Here is a 19163-nt window from a genome sequence, read left to right on the forward strand (position 1 = left end):
CTTGTATCGATTGGAGTTTACTCTCGGTGCAGCTCGCTCGCACTAATATATGCGCAGGAGACGCAGTGAAAGAAATAGCAAGTTAACATAGATTTTGAAAGTGAGAATGGCGGTTTAGGTTCTTGCGGTTCATTTGATCGTGATTGTAACAAGCTATTTAGTTGTTGAAAATTAGCTAATGTCGAAACGATTAATTTTCGCCGTCTAGGAAGGTCAAAAGAAGATTTCAAACTATACAAAATCAGTAGAGTAGGTGTTTAATACAAAATCAGCATTTTTCAATGCAATATTTATGTGACAAATTTTAATTATGTAATAGTCTATGTGCAATTATGTGGTGGGACTGGTGAGATGTGACCTCAAGAAAGTTTCGTAAGAGTTAAAACTTTAATGTCAAATTTAAATATTTTCGCAGAATTGAAGTACCTTAAAATAGTAATCTTTGGACATAATTAGCCTTTCGTATGGCAAACTCCCGCAGAGAGAATGTCTACTCGTATTAATATAAATCAAATTTATTTAGTTGATATAAAGTTTGAATTCTAACCACTAAAACTAAATTATATACATGAAGGGATAATAAAGAAAGATACAATCTTGACAATCAACATGAAAAGCATACATTTCCTCAACAGCTAAATCTGATCTTGAACTCTAACAATACCCACTTTGACTTAGAGAGAAGATGCAATTTCGATGGACGTGATGGTATGCGTCAAAGAATGAAGTTTGACGCCTTCAAAAATGATCGATGGCTGCCGCGTCACATACAACAATTATGGAAAAGGCAATAAAGAAAGGTATCTACAGGTTTGCCAGATGGTCACTAGTTACATTTTTCTTGACTACAGTCCTCGTCTGTGATTTTACGAGATTCGGCCCTCGTCTCGTCTGTGTCTGTGACTATTTTACGTATCGCATTTTACGTGACTTATAATTTCGCCGCACTTGGCTGATTTATTCATAATCCAAGAACAAAAATTAGACTTTTGATTAAACAAAACCTAACTTATGATTATGACATTTACAAGTACTGATTATTTGTGTGGTTTCAGAAGATTGCTCCACGATTTCCACGAATGCTGCGGAAAGATGATGTTGTATAAACTGAGTTTTTATTAACAAGAAAACTACGTACTAGTAGGCCTAGTAGGCATCGGGTTTTTCAAACAAGTTTTACATGTAAAAATGTGCGATGGTACGGAACTGTCCGTGCGCGAGTTACTTTTAAACTGGTTTATTAATTACTATAAAATGTATTGACTATTTAAAAACCCCACTTTTTCGGTGTATTTGTCCTCCCCATGTATGGCGGCGGTCACGTGAGGCGGGGACAAATAGGAATGATTTATATGAAACGCCTATTGCCATCTGTTCCTGGCAGGTACAATACTGGGAATAATGGGAATACACCCTTCTGGCTTCGTCGTAGTCGGGTAAAAATAAGTTACATGTTATAGTAAGATTTTTTTCTCAAAACTCACGAGGGCTTCCTACAAAGCAATTAAGTTAATATATCTCTCTCCATTTAAGTCAAGCGGTCCTGTCACCTAGATGACATAACGAGCCGTCTATAAAGGGCCCGATTCAACTTGTTTTAATGGCAGTAGACATATGGCTACTAATGAAGTGTGGCAATGCATAATTTTGAAGACATGCCATGTTACCAGCTATCGAGAAACGAAATGTAATAGCGGCTGGGAAGTTTTGCCTATAGTTCGTTGCGCTAGCACAAAGCATGATCGAATAAAAACAGAATCAACCGGTACGCGCTGCGAAAAAACTTGGTTCAACAAACTCATAAAATACACACCCACTAGATAAATCACAGTGGTGGATTTACAGTATTTGCCGCTCTAGGCCCCTCACCCTGTACCTAGTAACTACTAGCCACCCCTTTCTTTGCACCCATCATATATGATGGGTGCCCGCCGCCCTAGGCCCCGGGCCTACTCGGCCTTACGGCAAATCAGCCACTGATATTGTAGATCATGAGGCCGCGGAAGGGTTTTCCTTCGCGAGTGTAAAAAGTACTGTTAACACAATAAAATTATGCTTGTATTGATCGATGGGATCATACATGCATTTCTTTAAATTGTTTACACGGTACGAATTTACATGTAAAGTGTCATTCTATGGAACTTGCTAACTATATAAACAAAAGTCACTAGCAAATTGACATTCAGAGACGATTTCAATATAGCGGTTTGTTGACATAGTTAGCAAGTTCCATAGAATGACACTTTAGTAAGTTTGCTGTGCGAGAAAATGAATAGATGATCGCTACGAGTTTTGGATTTATTGCTGCTGGTCGGACAGTGGTTTTTCTTCATGAATAAAGTTAATAAATAATTATATATAATGCCATAAGTAGTCGGTTCATGGCGTTGCCGCTTACAAGTACAAGAGCTCCTCGAATCTATGTAAACGTTTTACAATGCAGTGTCTATGGACTGTAATCTATGACCAAACTATAACCCGGTAAGTTGAAAAAATCTACTAGCGCTTACCGATGTAACGGTTTAAACGCATCTTTTATTTACCCGGATAATAATAGTAAATGTGTAATATAACAATGAGGCAATTAGATAAAAACTCCATAGAACAGGAGATAAAATGGGCTGTAAATATTTAACGATCTCCTTTTATGTCTGCGTGTCGCTTGGGAGGGCTATGTTATGCCAATTGGATGGGCAACCACAATTTATATGTACCTACAGTCAGCAGCAGAAGTTGCTAAGCGGGCCAGGTGTTCAAAATGATCTTGTCGCGACTTTATTGTTAAGAGAATAAGAGCGTGTCAAGGCCATTTTGAACACCTCCCCCGCTTAGCAACTTCTGCTGCTGACTGTACTACATAATGATGTTACGGGTAAAGGCCGAGCCACACCGGCTGCGTGTGCAGCACACTGCGTGGCGTGCGCTGCGTGACGTGCGCAGCACCCCTGTCACACCGGGTGACGCGCACGTCACGCAGCGCACGCCACGCAGTGTGCTGCACACGCCACGCAGGTGCACGCTGCAGCTCAGTCATGCGTGCAGTAAAAGTGAGAGGGGAAACTAGGCCTTACTGTGATAAGTAAGACCTGTGTTTTCCTTCACCAAAAAGCAAAATATCCTCACAAATACATAGATATTCTCTAAACGTAGATGCATTCACTCTAGTCATTTCAACATTTTCAAACGCGCATTCTAAATAAAGGGTGCACCGAGTAAACATCTCGGAATAGCAATGGCCGCGCGCACATGAATGGATAGAATACATCGTACGATGGCCATTGCAGGTATTTGACCTGTGCATTCATAGGAACAATGATAGTGATCCCTAAAATTAAGTATAGTAATATTATCAATCGATTATTACTAAGTGAACTACGGCAACCGGCGCCAGAACCGACTTTTTTTTGCATCGAATGATGTTGAATTACAAAAATAAACTTTTTATATTTTGTGTTAGACTTACGAAGTCATTCTACTACATTAAAACATTGCGTTTTAATAGTGTACCTATTTTTAAGTAGTAGTCCAAACATACAGTTGCTAACTGTTATTTTAGGAAATAATACGAATTATTGTGTTGAGTTGCCACTTGATCATCCGGCAAAATGAAATTATGCGAATAACGGGTTGCGAAAAGACGTTCGGCAAAATGATTTTCGGCAATGATTTAGAAAACTGGTCTAAACTATGCCTACTCTGCTCTATGACTTTGCGCGCAAGTCAAATAGGCCGCCTTGCAAACAGCACTATATTTATAAACAGGGAAATGTTAAATCATTTCGCAAACTCATTTGTGAAGCTAAAATAAGCTTGGTCGTGTTTGTTTTGTCGGCAAAGCAAATGACCGACACGTTGGAAACATTCAACTCTGGTCGGTACTTCATATTGTTTAGTTTCAGATACCTACAGAATGATTTTGTTATGTTTGACCATACTTACTCTGAGGGTTTAAAGATTGCGCGAAACGTGACATGGATTGCTTTTAACATATCATACAACCAATAGCAGAAACTGGCCGAAGATCGACCCATGTGGCGTCGTGCTATTCACGATGGTCAATCCAAGCATGACGATGCCTGGTTTTCCTCATTAAAAAAAACGCATGAGGCACCACGAGCAGGCCTCCAACCCCCGCCCACCTGGGGAGCATACACCTGCTGCGTGTGTGGCCGAGGGATGCTGTCTCGTATAGGGCTTTACAGCCACGAACACAAGTGTCGTAACCGGGATAATGCTTAAACATCTGACACAGATAGAACGTGAGGGTTGGAGAAAAACGGATTTAGATAGAGAAACATGACTGTCTTTGATGCCGGAGTCTTTGACTTCGGGTCGTCGCACCACACACAGCATGACAGCAGTAAAGCAGTATGTAAGTAAGGTAGAAGGAGAAATATCTATTATGTGTAAAGCCTTGATTCCTTATAAAAACGTCTTTAGATTTCTTAGAAAAACGAACCTGCCAATAGTATGTATAAAATGCTATGATTCTTAATTGTAACGTGCCTTATCTCTGCCAAGTATTTATGTACGTAACAGCAACACACTCAAATGTTCATTAAATGTAAACCTTATTTGCTTGCAATAAGATATACGAATGGTCAAATAACTGTGTCAAAGGTAGCTATGGCTATCGACACCTGCCGACCGGTGCATTTCCTGCCATCTTGCAAATACGTTCAAAGTAAATATATTCAAGTACACTTAATATGAATACAGGGTGTCCCAAGAAGTAGTGATATACTGAAGCTGGGAGGTAGACGACCTAGAGGGCTATCTGAATCACTCCCATGTATGTTCCGCGATTTTTCGTATTTTCGGAGTTATGATTTTTTTTAATTTTTCACCTATCGCCGAGTACGATGAGATTTTTATTTATGGTGACGTGAATTATTGCAGTAGATGCTTGATTTTTTTTGTGTGCTAAGCTGATAGATAGGCCAATTCAGTACGTAGGTTGCCCTGAAAGTTTCGGGAATTGCATACTTAGGAACGTATATTTGACATGTGTTATACCTCTTTGTTACAAGCATAGTCTCATTATTCGAAAACACTGGCCACTTAGAAAAAAAAAACAATGTTCTATTTTCAATTGTTTTTTAAAGTCGTTGAGTCGCTGGTGAAAATGGAGCTGTCCCGCGAAAGTTTTAGAGCAATGATTTATTATGACTTTAAAAGTGGATTAACACAACAACAATGTGGAGACCGATTGACTATTGCTTTTAGTAGTGAAGCACCTTCGAAGACGACAATATACAGGTGGTATTCGGAATTTCAACGTGGCCGTGTGTCTCTTGCGGATGACGTACGTGAGGGTCGACCGAAAACTGCCGTTACCGATCAAAACATCGATGTTGTTCGCCAACTGATAAAAGAAGATAGGCATGTTACATATCGGGAAATTCAGGAGACTTTAGGCATTGGAATGAGTCAGGTACAAGTTATTTTACAGCAAGAGTTGGGCGTGCGGAAGTTGTTTTCCCGGTGGATTCCTCACTTGTTATCTGACGAGCAGAAAACGGTCCGTGTCAATTGGTGCCACAAAACCCTAAAAAGATTTAATGGAGGAAGCTCAACTGCCGTTTTTAGTATTGTGTCAGGTGACGAGTCATGGATTTACGCATATGAGCCTGAATCCAAAAACCAATCTCGAGTATGGGTTTACGAAGACGAGCCGAAGCCAACAAAAGTTGTTCGTTCTCGCAGCACGATCAAAAAAATGGTAGCCACGTTTGTCTCCAAATCGGGTCACGTGGCGACTATTGCTCTTGAAGATCGAAGAACTGTCAATGCCGATTGGTATATAGGCGTTTGTTTACCGATTGTTTTTGCTGAACTGCGAAAAAATAACCCTAACCGCCGTATTATACTACACCATGATAATGCCAGCCCTCATACTGCTCAGAAAACAAACGACTATCTGAAGGGCGAAAAAGTCGAATTACTGGACCATCCTCCGTACAGCCCCGACCTAAGTCCCAACGATTTTTTTACTTTCCCGAAAATAAAGAATCGGTTGCGTGGTCAGCGTTTTCAGACCGCGGAAGAAGCAGTCCACGCTTATAAAATGGCCATTTCGTCAACCCCCAGTTCAGAGTTCAATAACTGTTTTGAAATCTGGTTTCAGAGAATGAAAAAGTGCATTAAACACAAAGGAGAATACTTTGAAAAACAATAAAAGTACTTTTATTTCATTTAAACGCGTATTTTTTCCAATTCCCGAAACTTTCAGGGCAACCTACGTATGGTAACATTTACTATCGTTAGATCTCTGAATGGAATTAAAAAAAAAATTAATGCCAAGAAAGAAAAAATTACCCAGTATGTTTTATTTTTCTAAGCGCCCTTGAAGTTGTGAACATACTGGGTAATTTTATCTTTCTTGGCATTATTTTTTTTTTTAATTCCATTCAAAGATCTAACGATAGTAAATGTTACCATACTGAATTGGCCTATCTATCAGCTTAGCACACAAAAAAAATCAAGCATCTACCGCAATAATTCACGTCACCATAAATAAAAATCTCATCGTACTCGGCGTTAGGTGAAAAATTAAAAAAAATCATAACTCCGAAAATACGAAAAATCGCGGAACATACATGGGGGTGTTTCAAATAGCCCTCTAGGTCCTCTACCTCCCAGCTTCAGTATATCACTACTTCTTGGGACATCCTGTATAACAGTTGTAAAATACATATTATAGCATTAAACAATTTTGTCAAAAATTCCGTCACTAAATGTTTTTCGTTGATAATTCGAATCTATAGCAACACAGACTCATGTATTAACCACAAACAAATTGAATAACTTCATTTTTAGACAGCATTCAAATTATGCGTAGGTAAGTACCAGACCATTTTTAGGGTTCCGTACCCAAAGGGTAAAAACGGGACCCTATTACTAAGACTCCGCTGTCCGTCCGTCCGTCCGTCCGTCCGTCCGTCCGTCCGTCCGTCTGTCACCAGGCCGTATCTCACGAACCGTGATAGCTAGACAGTTGAAATTTTCACAGATGATGTATTTCTATTGCCGCTATAACAACAAATACTAAAAACAGAATAAAATAAAGATTTAAGTGGGGCTCCCATACAACAAACGTGATTTTTGACCGAAGTTAAGCAACGTCGGGCGGGGTCAGTACTTGGATGGGTGAGCGTTTTTTTGCTTGTTTTGCTCTATTTTTTGTTTATGGTGCGGAACCCTCCGTGCGCGAGTCCGACTCGCACTTGGCCGGTTTTTAGTAACAACTTTATGATTATAAGTAACATTATTACTATTGACAGTAATTGGAATGAAATGAAATAATTTGATGATTGGTGTGATATTCGTACTGACAGTGTCTGCCAGACACTGTCTGGTCTGCATAACCAATTATTTATTCACTCGGCGACCAAAACAGTGACCAAAAGAGTATTTATCCAATGAAAGGGCGATTGTATCGCGACGGAACACTCGTTCGATAAACGTTTGGATGATTCGACAGTATCAACACGTATCGTGTTTCAATTGCAGCTGTGCTTTATCTCAGGTTCAAGCTATTTTTCGACTCCATGTATTTAATTTAAAGTAACTAAGTACTATAGCTACTTTGGCCACAGGAGTGTCTTGTGGGCCGATTCTCCATTCGTCAACAGTAAATTTTGCCTAAAATCATACATATTTAGAATACAACTAACCATTTCTTCAGTTCTGGTAAATTACACACGGGAACAACGAAAACGGGCAATTTTTTATCTAAAATTTATTTATGGCTTGTCATACGGCGATAAAATAGTAAATTTTTCGACAGCTATAATACTTCCGACAAGTGCACTTCAACTCTGGAGCCCAATTCTCAAATGCTTGTAACTTGTAATACAAGTGGAAATCCCTTTCTAACAAAAGCTGTCAAAAAGTGACATCCGCTTGTATTCCAAGTTACAAGCTTTTGAGAAACGGGCCAGATCATCACTTGTAATTTCGTGAAGTTACTACATACCTCTTTTCCCTTTTGGGAAACTGTATCAACTACATATTTACTAATACAAAGAATTCGATTAATCAAACTACTACGACCCATTAAAATTTCAGCGGCATCAAAGCATGATTCCTCATAAATTCCTGCGTCGACCGCTTAAAATGTCGGGACTGTACGGAGCCATTTTAGAATTTCCGTGAGTTCTATATCTGTAGATGCAAGATTATTGGTGATGATTTATATATTATAGCTGGCGCACATTCTCGAAACGTTTTATTAGAATAATTAGGTGCAAAAATGCAGCAGCAGTTCTAGTTATTCAAAATAAAAAACCCGTTCCAAAAGTGATTTTATGGTGTAACATATTTTTTGGAACAAATGACAAGGAGCAATACGTTTGAATAACTCCGATCCGACTACGGTGTTTTCTTTAAAAAAATACTTCTTTTTGAAAGTTGGTTAAATATATAGCCTGTCACTCGTGTTATGAAAACGAATAAATTGACACTATATTCACCAAAATCGTATCAATAGTTTTGACGCTACGGCGGTGGAACACACGACCCAAACATTTCGCAGTACAAACCTATAGATACCTACGCAAACTGCTAAAATCATATCAGTCAAATAAAATAAATGTAGACAAAATATCCTTCAAAAATCAAATGGAAATTATAATTGCCTCCACAAACGTCACCGATAGACATGCGATTTGCAATACATTGTTAATCGATCGATTGAATTCGTCGCCGGCAACTATCTAAAATCGCATGCCATTTGTTGCACGGGTTGCACCTTGCACCGTCTGTAGAAGCCTTAACTGTAATCATCATCAAAAAGTAAGTCACACATAGTAAATACACGTGGCCTGCGTAATCTGATATAGTTTTAATTTGAAGCCCGTTACGGTGGTTAGCCCGAAAGCGAGGGTCTATATTACACGAACACTGTTCATGTTACGTAACTTTCATTTCATTGTGATTGCTTTCAGTTTCGTCATTTGATATAAGTTAAATTAGTTTTAGGGGTTGGTCTCGATGTATTTCTAATTGTAGTTTAAACGACTGATTCTGATTATGAAGTCATACCGATTTTTTGCGCCTGTTGCTTGTAGATGGATTTGTCCTAGTCCTTTACGCTCACGATTCTATATAAAATCTTTCGTTTGCTCGGGGTTAAAATGCTCGCTTTGCTCTCTTGTTGGAGAAATAATTATTCCATACCGACTTAGGTCAGTTGCTCTATTGTATAGGATCTGAACCGGTGCCTAATTACCAGCAAAACGATAAAACAGTTATTTTGGAGGATAATATACTTAGTTGCTAGTTGCTACCAAAATGTTACTTTTTAGCTTTTGTTTGCTGAAAATACAATTTTAAGATATTAGGTGGTAAAACAGTATCCTAAACAGGACAACGTTAAAAGGCGCGCCCTTACATTGGATACACTTATAATAGAAGCATAGCACATAGATATGTATCTCCAAAACCTATATGTAATTGTATGGTCCCTGAATGCTAGGTGCGCCGTTGCATTTCGTCTTCATTGTATGATGATTTTATGGCCGTTCCTATTCAAATTCATCCTGTATTCACAATTTTTAGAGACCAGCATAAATGTGACCCGTTTTAGTACATTATGAATGAAATATATATCTTATTAAATTCATATTATTTAAAGCTTTCCTAATAACAAAGGTAGACAAAGCCACTTCTCAAAACTCATTTTGCAGGACCACCAAAAAAAACAAAAACGCACAATGGAAACACTCGTGCGCATACAACGAAGTCACTTAACCTTATTTTTAAAAATGGCCGGCCGTATTCTTTTTAACCTCATTTTTTAAAAAGAGTAGGTACTTATGTTCTTTTGTCACTTGGTCCTTTTTATGGAACCGGTAGGGGTGTGAAGAGGTTGATTTTACGATTCGGACTTGGCGCACGAATTCAGTCAAATCTCGAAAGTTGAATGGAGGGGCGCGGTAGTGCGTTTGGCAAGTATGGAAAAATAAAGATAAGTCACGAATGTCACAATAAGTGATTTTTATAAAGCCTTTCGTGCACAAATTTAATGATGTTGCACTTGTTTGAAGTTTGAATGGAACTTCGTCAGTGTTATGAACTACTTACCTATACTTAATAGTTCCCTATCTTTTACATTAAATAAAATCTGTCATGGCTTGTCCAACAGGTCTCCATCGCCATACAGCGGGGTAACGCTACTAGTGTGATGGGGACCTTTGGACCCAGCATTACTCAGAACGGGTTTTAGTTTTTTAAGTTTTGTACATGCATAAATTACCTATATTGTATCTAATAAAAGTACTGATTTTCGGTTATAAGACCTATTGTAAACCCACAAAAGCAATAAATAAATGAATTATGAATTAATTCAATAAAAAAAAATAGACAATAAAATCTTCTCCGTTAAAATAGAAGCCCAACCATGTTTTCTCCCTCTCGGTTTGTCTACCAAACTTGGCCCAGTTTCTCATTTCCTCCCAAGCCAAGATTAGCTATTGTTTCGGCCACCCGCGGGCCCTAAACGTCAGTTTTAAATATAGCCATAAAACTCTCAAAACTGCTCGTAAACTCTGCGGTGGGACCTTTATGTGTGGCACAATACCTGGACCTTTTTTTCTGTATTTATGTATTTGTTTGTTGACAAAACATTAATGTTGATACAAATCTGAGGGGATTTATTAGTAAACAAGCTTCTGCCCGTGACTTCTTCTGCGTGGGATGGTGATGATTGATTGATAAAAACTACCCTATGTCCTTCCCCGGGCCTCTATCTACATATGTACGAAATTTCATCTAAGTCGATTCAGCGGATTAAGCGTAAAGAGGTAACAGACAGACAGAGTGAGAGAGAGTGAGTTACTTTCGTATTTATACTATTAGTAAATTAAATAACATACCGCATGTTATTTAATTTAAATTAAAACTTATTTGACAAACTCTCGCTCAAAATGAGGAATAACAAACAAATAACAACTTAATATGTTTAAAATTAATGGTAAAACTTAAGGAAAACCAAACAATAAACACAGTTCTTGGAAGTTACTAGATAAAAGATGACGTAATATTTTTCAAGTGATAGAAAAGTATAAACAATACACGCAGGAACAATGAAAACGGGGTTACTTCGCATGGAAAACAAAATGAGCCATTTTATTCAACCAAATGTTCTAACTTGTTCAGAAAATTCGGCTTCATCTTTTATTTGGCAAGACTGAATTTTAGGGTACCTCAAAAGGAAAAAACGGAACCCTTATACTTAGGATCACTCGTGCGTCTGTCAGACCATTCGTCAAATGCCACTTTCGAAGTTATCCCAATGCAACTTAGTATCAAAAATATTATTGAGGAAAAATCTCTTCGATATGAATAGCAAAACGAAGTGTTTTTCCAACTCACAAAATATACAATAGCTAGTTTAGTATTCAATGCGGGCGACATCTCAAATTGTCGTTAGCTGCTATCGATACGCGTTTTGGAGCATACGGAAATACGTGGAGTCAAAACATATTTTTAAGGATTAAATTCAAAGGTACAAAAACATGGCCCTACCTTGAGCGGTACGTATTGCAACTATAAAAATTTCGTCTACGTGAAGTTTGCAGCGAATTGGGACAAATTATTGAAGCGCCATACTTGACGTAGCAATTAATATAGTCGCCATCAGATATATCGGAGCGGCTAAGGCGCTTACAATTATCTGAACACGCCTCTATTGTCAGGGCGTTAGAGTGCGTGTTCAGATATTGTGAACACCTTGGCCGCTCCGATATATCTAATGGCGACTGTACCATGCAAACTTGCGAACTCAACTTAGACGGACTATGACGTACAGTAGTGTAAACATATGGGTGTAGTCAATTTTCTCAAAAATATGTCCCATAGTTCTTAATTCGCTGACATAAGAACTATGGGACATGTTTTTGAGATGATTTGTGTTTGTGCACCCATATTTTTACACTTGAGTGTACTATTACTGCCCAGAGAATCTAGACATTCCAAGATCAACAGGAATATTAAATACATTAAAAAACGTAAAGGCTTTTCTTTTCATACAGCACAAATTTTACCACGGTCCAGACGGACCAATCAGACATTCATGATAGAGTCCATCAGTGAAGTTACGAATGAAATTGTTCCATAAAAATATATAGACGGCTGTTTTTTTTTTTAATTCAAAGGTTTACTTTAAATTTAGTACTGCCAGATTGTTTCACTTAACCTCTCAGATCCCAGTGGCTCCAATAGGAGTCGGAATTGTATGGATTTGAGAGGTCCTGGGAAATGAGAGGTTAATAAATGTATACTTAGAAATAAAATCGATTCTATGAATTTCTATGTCCGCACAAATCGTAGTACTACCAAAGGCCAGGCGCGACGCGGGTACCAAGCACGATACGCAAATCACTCGTCCAAGGCTCCTCTTATACTTTCCCACACATCACAATTTAACATTCATGCTTTGAATTTTCAACTTTAATCAGTACATGTAAGGTTGCTTTTGCGTTGAAGTGATTAGTGATATAGGAGGTTGAGAAAATTAGAAGGTCTGTGGGTCAGTCGGATAATCGTATACACGATACGGGGGTTTTATGTTAAACGTTTTTTTTGTACCAGATTATTTTTTTAACGACGAATTGTTGACAAAAACAGGGAAAAATAACTAAAAACAATAGTGTCTTATTATGGTTACGAACACTAAAGCTTGAATAAATCAGATCATTCATTTAAATTAATTGAATGATCTGGGGAAATTTGCCAAGTAATGCAACATAACAGTTTGCTCTTATAGTGTTTGTCTGTGAGCCATGTTTTATATTACAATGGTGGAAAGCATTCGTAATCCGTCTGGTTAGCAACAGTTTTAGCCTATGGACTCGTACAACTCTAATAGAGCGTAACCGTATGTGTTGTTCTTTACTTCTAACTGTACCTCTGTAACAAAGTTGAAATTACCACTAACTAAACGATTTTTTAGGGTTCCGTACCCAAGGGTAAAAACGGGACCCTATTACTAAGACTCCGCTGTCCGTCCGTCCGTCCGTCTGTCACCAGGCTGTATCTCACGAACCGTGATAGTTAGACAGTTGAAATTTTCACAGATGATGTATTTCTATTGCCGCTATAACAACAAATACTAAAAACAGAATAAAATAAAGATTTAAGTGGGGCTCCCATACAACAAACGTGATTTTTGACCGAAGTTAAGCAACGTCGGGCGGGGTCAGTACTTGGATGGGTGACCGTTTTTTTGCTTGTTTTGCTCTATTTTTTGTTGATGGTGCGGAACCCTCCGTGCGCGAGTCCGACTCGCACTTGGCCGGTTTTTTAGTCCATCGTCATGAATATTGTTTGAAACTTAAACTAAAATCTTAGGTGTAAATTTCAGGTACGTTAGTCACTTGCATGGAATTTTGGTATCTAACAACAACTGACCATCGTCACGGTGTAGAGTAGATGATGATACCTGTATGGGATGACAGAGGATTACTATTTACCTCTCTATCGCTCAAATATGCAAGAGGGACAAAGAGGTAGATGAAAAAATTTAGTTACGATGTTAGTGGTAAATCATGAGCTTACAGCGCTATATTTAACGTAAGTAACGTAACCCGATCGTCCGCTAATAAGTAAGGATTAAACTAAATATTAACACCGAACATAAATAGCAAATTATATTCCTATATTAATTTGTCTTCATATTTAATTTCGCAACACGCAAATATAATATGCAACTACGCCAAATTCCTAAATTACAATCGCGCTGAAAAGTAACTTTTGATGTAAATTAAACAAAAATTTGCTTAGAATACGTATAACCCACACGCTACCAACCATAGGAAGAAGGGTTAGTAGTCTCATCTTAGTTATAATATAATTATCACCCTTGGTAGGAAACCATGAAGAATAGGATACCTTTCAATACGACCAGACAAGGTTTGAGGTAGTGACATTTTTGTGCGCGCACGCCGCTCCGGTGTGAGAACGAGACAGCGCTATCCATGTATAATGTCTCGCTAGCACACCCGAATCGCGTGCAGATCTGTATCCAATGAGAATACCGCCTACAGCGGACACAGTTGTTATCTTACCTAAGTTACCTATGTTATTGCTTAGTATAGTTGTATTTTCGTGTATATTCTGAGCGCCTGCATAGCAAGGAATATGTTTATTAAACAAATTTGATATTTTATTTTCGCAGGCGTTCGTTTGAATATTTCACCATATCTTAAACATAATTGTAACAGAAACTTCAACATTATTTAAACAAAACGGTTAACTATTTAGAATTTATTTCATACATAAACTTCGAAATACTGACTGTACTGACTGAACTGAACTGACTGAATTATTTAAAGTTAAAAAAAAAAATACACAAAAAGGCGCATTTGACCCCATTCTATGAATCCTACCAAGGGTGATAATTGTCTGAAGATCCGATCATATAAAAGCGGAACAACGCATAACAGCAGCAGAAATAAATCCACAAACGAAACGCCCAAAATGATCTACACATAGTGGAAGCATATTGACTTATATTAGCTCAGCGACTATAGTCTCATACATTGATGTTTTTATTTTGTCTTCTTTATTAAAGTTTGGACCAGGATTGTCACATTTCAAACGTAGATATAATCATACTGTCTTTGTCTTACGCTAGTACTAGCACCCAAAAGAAAGCGATGAGTATAATTTTCCTGGTTCTTACTGACTGGCAAGTTGTGTTTGTCAGATTATATGACTCTATTCACATATCTTTCTATTCTATTCTACTTACTACTTGGATAATATTTGTGTACTAATAATTTTGAGCTATTCCTTCAGTTGATTTATTCTGTTGCTGATCGTACTACCTTAGAAAATTAATTGTTTTAGTTCAATTTAAAAGGCCTTCACCAATTTCTTAAACAGTGAACAATAATTAATTATAAAAAACTGAAATCAAACTAAAAAGTTAACAAGTAAAGATAAACAAAAAAATATGAATAGGTATGTACATATATCAGATAAAACAAAACATAAAAAAACCAAACTTACCTTTTTTAGAAAAAAATAATAATATTCGGTAGGTATTTCAAATATTAGAATAAATAAATTATCACTGAAAAAAACTCACTGGCGCAATTTTTGTTTTAAATAACTGGTCATTAAAAACCCCTGTAAAAAACACAAGTACACAAATCAGTAATACTTATTGTCTATGTACTTACCAGTTCAGCAACAATTTTCTTGTCGAGCGGCGTGCTTGGTTTTGTGAATGTGTGTTTCGATGATGATGATTTTGAGGTCTGTAACAATGATTATTTGCTAAATTAAGCTGTACCTACCTATATGTATTTGTATACTTCGTTTTTTTGGAATTAGAAATGTGAGCGATCTTCATATCTCTTTATATTAAAAATCACCATTGAAAAATAAGTCACACTTTTTTTTAAGCCTTTTTCAATATTTTTTAATAAAAAGACACGTCACGATTGTATGATGTATTTCACGCTATAACAACAAATACTAAAAACAAAATAAAATAAACATTTTAGTGGGGAAACAAAAACACAACAAACGAGTTTGTGACGTTATCTATGAAAAGGGACCTTATTGTCGATGGCGCTTACGCCATTATTAACGATGCTCCGATATAAATACAATGCCGCGCGACGCTGTGCGGCGTAAGCGCCATCGACAATAAGGTCCCTTTTCATAGATAATGCCCCATTTGTTTTGCCGTTTTTTGCGTAATGGTACGGAACCGGACTCGCACTTGGCCGGTTTTTTTTAATTGGCCGTCTATCCTACTAAGAAAGTGGGTGTGCCAGAGTTTTTAAGCTATATAGTTATAGAAAAACATACCTGGTCAGATTTGACAGTGTGCAGTGCCTTATTGATATCGTTGATTGAGTGTATTGAGATGTCGAGGGTGGACGCGTCATGTTTTTCCTTTTTTGCGGGTCTCATTGGATTTTTCTTGTCTTTTGCGGGTTCAGGATGCTGCAAATAAGTGAACAGTCAGTCAGATAATACCTTTGAATACGAGAAAAGATGTTATGTTAAACTCGTGCTGCCCACCATACAAAATTATAGCCAAGGAAGTTTGAATCTTGTTGTATTTTCAATTTGGTTGAATTTAATTTGTTCGAAAAATTTAGGAGACAAATAAAATGCTACTTCACTATCAATACATATGTCGCTTCCCGCTATCTGTCCCTGTGTATGCATCTTTAAAACTACGCAACGGATTTTGATGCAGTTTTTTTTTTAATAGATAGAGTGATTCAATAGGAAGGTTTATCTATATTTTGTTAACCCGTGCGAAACCGCCGGGTCGCTAGTAAATTACAAGTGTGAAAAAGATACTAACAATATTATGATGTGTCAGGTCATCCTCCCAATTGTTGATCTGGTCAGCCAAAGCCGCGAGTCTGCCGAATTTCTTCCCGTCCCTGGGTCTGGTCTTTGACTCCTGGACCTTGGGAGGTGTGGTCGAGTGGAAATCTTGTTCCGTGCGGTGAATAGGCGACGAGAGGGTTGGGGTTTCTGAAATTATATATTATAGAGTCTTATTTCTAAGGCGAACGTATATTTAATTACACAAACGAGTCTACCGCGATCATAGAAGGTAGGATCCTATAGAAGTGGTATACGCGTGCCTCCGTGAGGGACAAAACATACGCAATGCGACACTGTGATTGGTCGAATTTATTTGTTGTCCACCATAATCCATACTAATTTATGGTGGGGAATTAAAAAAAAGTGAGACAGTGACAAGTACAAACAATAACGCTTTCGCTGCTACTCCTACTGAAAGATACATAAGACTATCCCGTACGGTCATTCCCCCCACCCCTCATGCCTGGTCCAGTTAAAATACTAGGTTCATGACCGCGATATAGTTTCATTATTTTTACCTTAAATTTTGACGTTTCAGTTGAATTGCACCAGCTGTGGTCAGCAGTTTGTGTAATTAAATATGTGTACAAAACGAAGTTTAAAGTGTTATATTCTAAGGATGGTTTTGAAAAGTCAAGGACTCTATTTGTTAAACCAAGAGTGACGCAAGGTGACCAGGACGACATAGAATTTGTTTCCACCGGCTTGCCCTTTTTCAAACGGGTGAAATATTTCCCTAACAAGTCCCTATTAAGAAAAGTAGATCAAAGAATATCTGCCTTGCCTGCGAATATTTTAGACGCACGGCCAACTGTCAGCCAGTTAAGGTTCCGTCACACAGGCGCGTTTTCCGGGCGGGGCGTGAGCGTTTTGTATGTAAAAGCGGCGCGCCCCGCTCACGCCCCGCCCGGAAAACGCGCCTGTGTGACACATATACTATCAGTCTTTATCACATCCTCCTGATTTTGATGATTCTAGCTTATAGGAATTGATAGCGATATCTTGTACATCCTGCAGTTAGATATGTTATGTTTTACATGACATCATCATTCGACATTTTAACATGACTGATAAAATTATATCTGAAAGGGTGTACAGTATATTCCAATTTTTTTATGCCTTTCGGTAGTTAAGAAACAAAACAACTTGCCTGATGGTGATGGTAAGCGGTTTCGGTAGCCTATAAACGCTAGCTACTGCAGAGGTGCCGAACCCTCCGAAGTCTAACTTTTATAGAATAATATAAAACAATGAAAAGTAAAACATTCTAGTGTTTTTTAAGACATCAAAAAGATCGAATTGTGCCTACTGTCAGGCGTGGCTCACTCCGCGATTTCGTCGCTTTGCTACAGGTAGCTAAAAGTACATCCGTTCCGCCCCAATTTTGGTGGCTAGCCATAAGCCGCGCGTGGCGCTGTCGCCACCTAGCGGCCATATCTGTGCTGATCGTAACAGACGCGTTTTGTTAGAGAGTGAGTCTTCTGTACGTAGTACTATTATATATTCTGTGCTACTGTGATTACGGAGCGAGACGGTAAAACAACGTTGTAAGAACGGCGCAAACCGGTGGAGTGCAGCACGGATCATCGAGTAGGATTAACTCCGCGCAGCGCACACCAACAAGGGAAACTCCACCGCATAACCGAGGCGGCACTCCGGCGCATGCCGAGGGATGCGGCGGCATGCCGGCGCCTACCGCCGCGGAACCCTCAAACGTACTCCTCAATGCCGCGGAGTAAATATCCTCCGTGATGCTCCGAGGTAGTTCTCGGAGCACTCAAATTTATGCCTTAATGTAATCGAAATAGCGAAGAATATACAGGTGGATCAACTATTTCTTGTTGTTATTCTATCCAGTCAGCCAAGAGACAATAGTAGTTTGTTAGAAGACATTGTACACCTTCTTCTGACACGCTTGGTAGACGACCCTCTATGGAAAGGGTTTATAAGTTTCACAAAAAAGCGTGTTTGGTGAATTTAAATGCCTAAATAAATCAGGTTTTAAAGAGTGACCCAGGGGATCGTAAACATGGCAACGAGTGACAAGAAAAAGTGGATTCACCCATACATTGATACATTTTTAAGTAATCTGCGCTGCGCTCTGCCGATTTGCGCAAGGCCTTTAAGTTTAACCTAACTAGTAAGGCAACACATGGCTCTAGGCGCCGGATGGCAAGGGGGGCGCCATAATGGCAAATGAGAAAAAAAAAGTTTGAAAAGACGCGAGTGTGGCGAGGGGGGGGGGGGAGTGGAAAATACGCTTCAAAACTTCAACGAAGGGCGCCAAAACCCGATTTCGCTCTACCCTGATCAAGGGCTCGGGCCGGCACTGCATGTACTTATCGCGGTACAACATCTAACAGGGAGCGACCCATGCCCGTGCTGTCTCACCTGAATACAGATTCCCGAGTCTGTCAAGTCTAGACTTGTTCCTCAGGTTGTTCTTCACGCCGGTCTTTTCAGTCTTTTGTTCCACTTCGTCAAGGTTCGTCTCCAACGGACGTTTAGAGGTGTCATCTGAAACATATTGTCACCAAGGTTACATAAATATAAATACACACCATTTTTATTACCACATCGGTGGAAAAACTGGAAAACAAGCATACGGTAACTGGCCACTGTACCCTATGGAAGTCCTGCAAGTCAAGGGTGATGCAGACCCTTCAAAAACGTGTATTCTGTGTAAATTAACTCTTTGGACAACTCTTGGAACAAATGTAACATACACAGCCCACAGCCCATTTCAAAATCATTTTTTTTCCGGTAGGTAAACTGACCTTTGGGATCCATTTTTCACATTC

General features: G+C 38.6%; 1 protein-coding gene across 1 annotated transcript in view; it reads right to left on the reverse strand.

Moving 5' to 3' along the window:
• Positions 1–19163, reverse strand: part of LOC134657994 (anillin) — a 103955-nt gene that overhangs the window by 81930 nt on the left and 2862 nt on the right. Inside the window, exons 3-6 of the mRNA XM_063513589.1 lie at positions 18754–18879; positions 16334–16509; positions 15826–15963; positions 15189–15266 (exon numbers count right to left, since the gene is read on the reverse strand). Of these exons, the coding sequence (XP_063369659.1) occupies positions 15189–15266; positions 15826–15963; positions 16334–16509; positions 18754–18879 (518 nt within the window). The remainder of the gene's footprint in view (positions 1–15188; positions 15267–15825; positions 15964–16333; positions 16510–18753; positions 18880–19163) is intronic.

This window comes from Cydia amplana, chromosome 21 (genome assembly GCF_948474715.1).
Source record: "Cydia amplana chromosome 21, ilCydAmpl1.1, whole genome shotgun sequence".
Classification (NCBI taxonomy): domain Eukaryota; kingdom Metazoa; phylum Arthropoda; class Insecta; order Lepidoptera; family Tortricidae; genus Cydia; species Cydia amplana.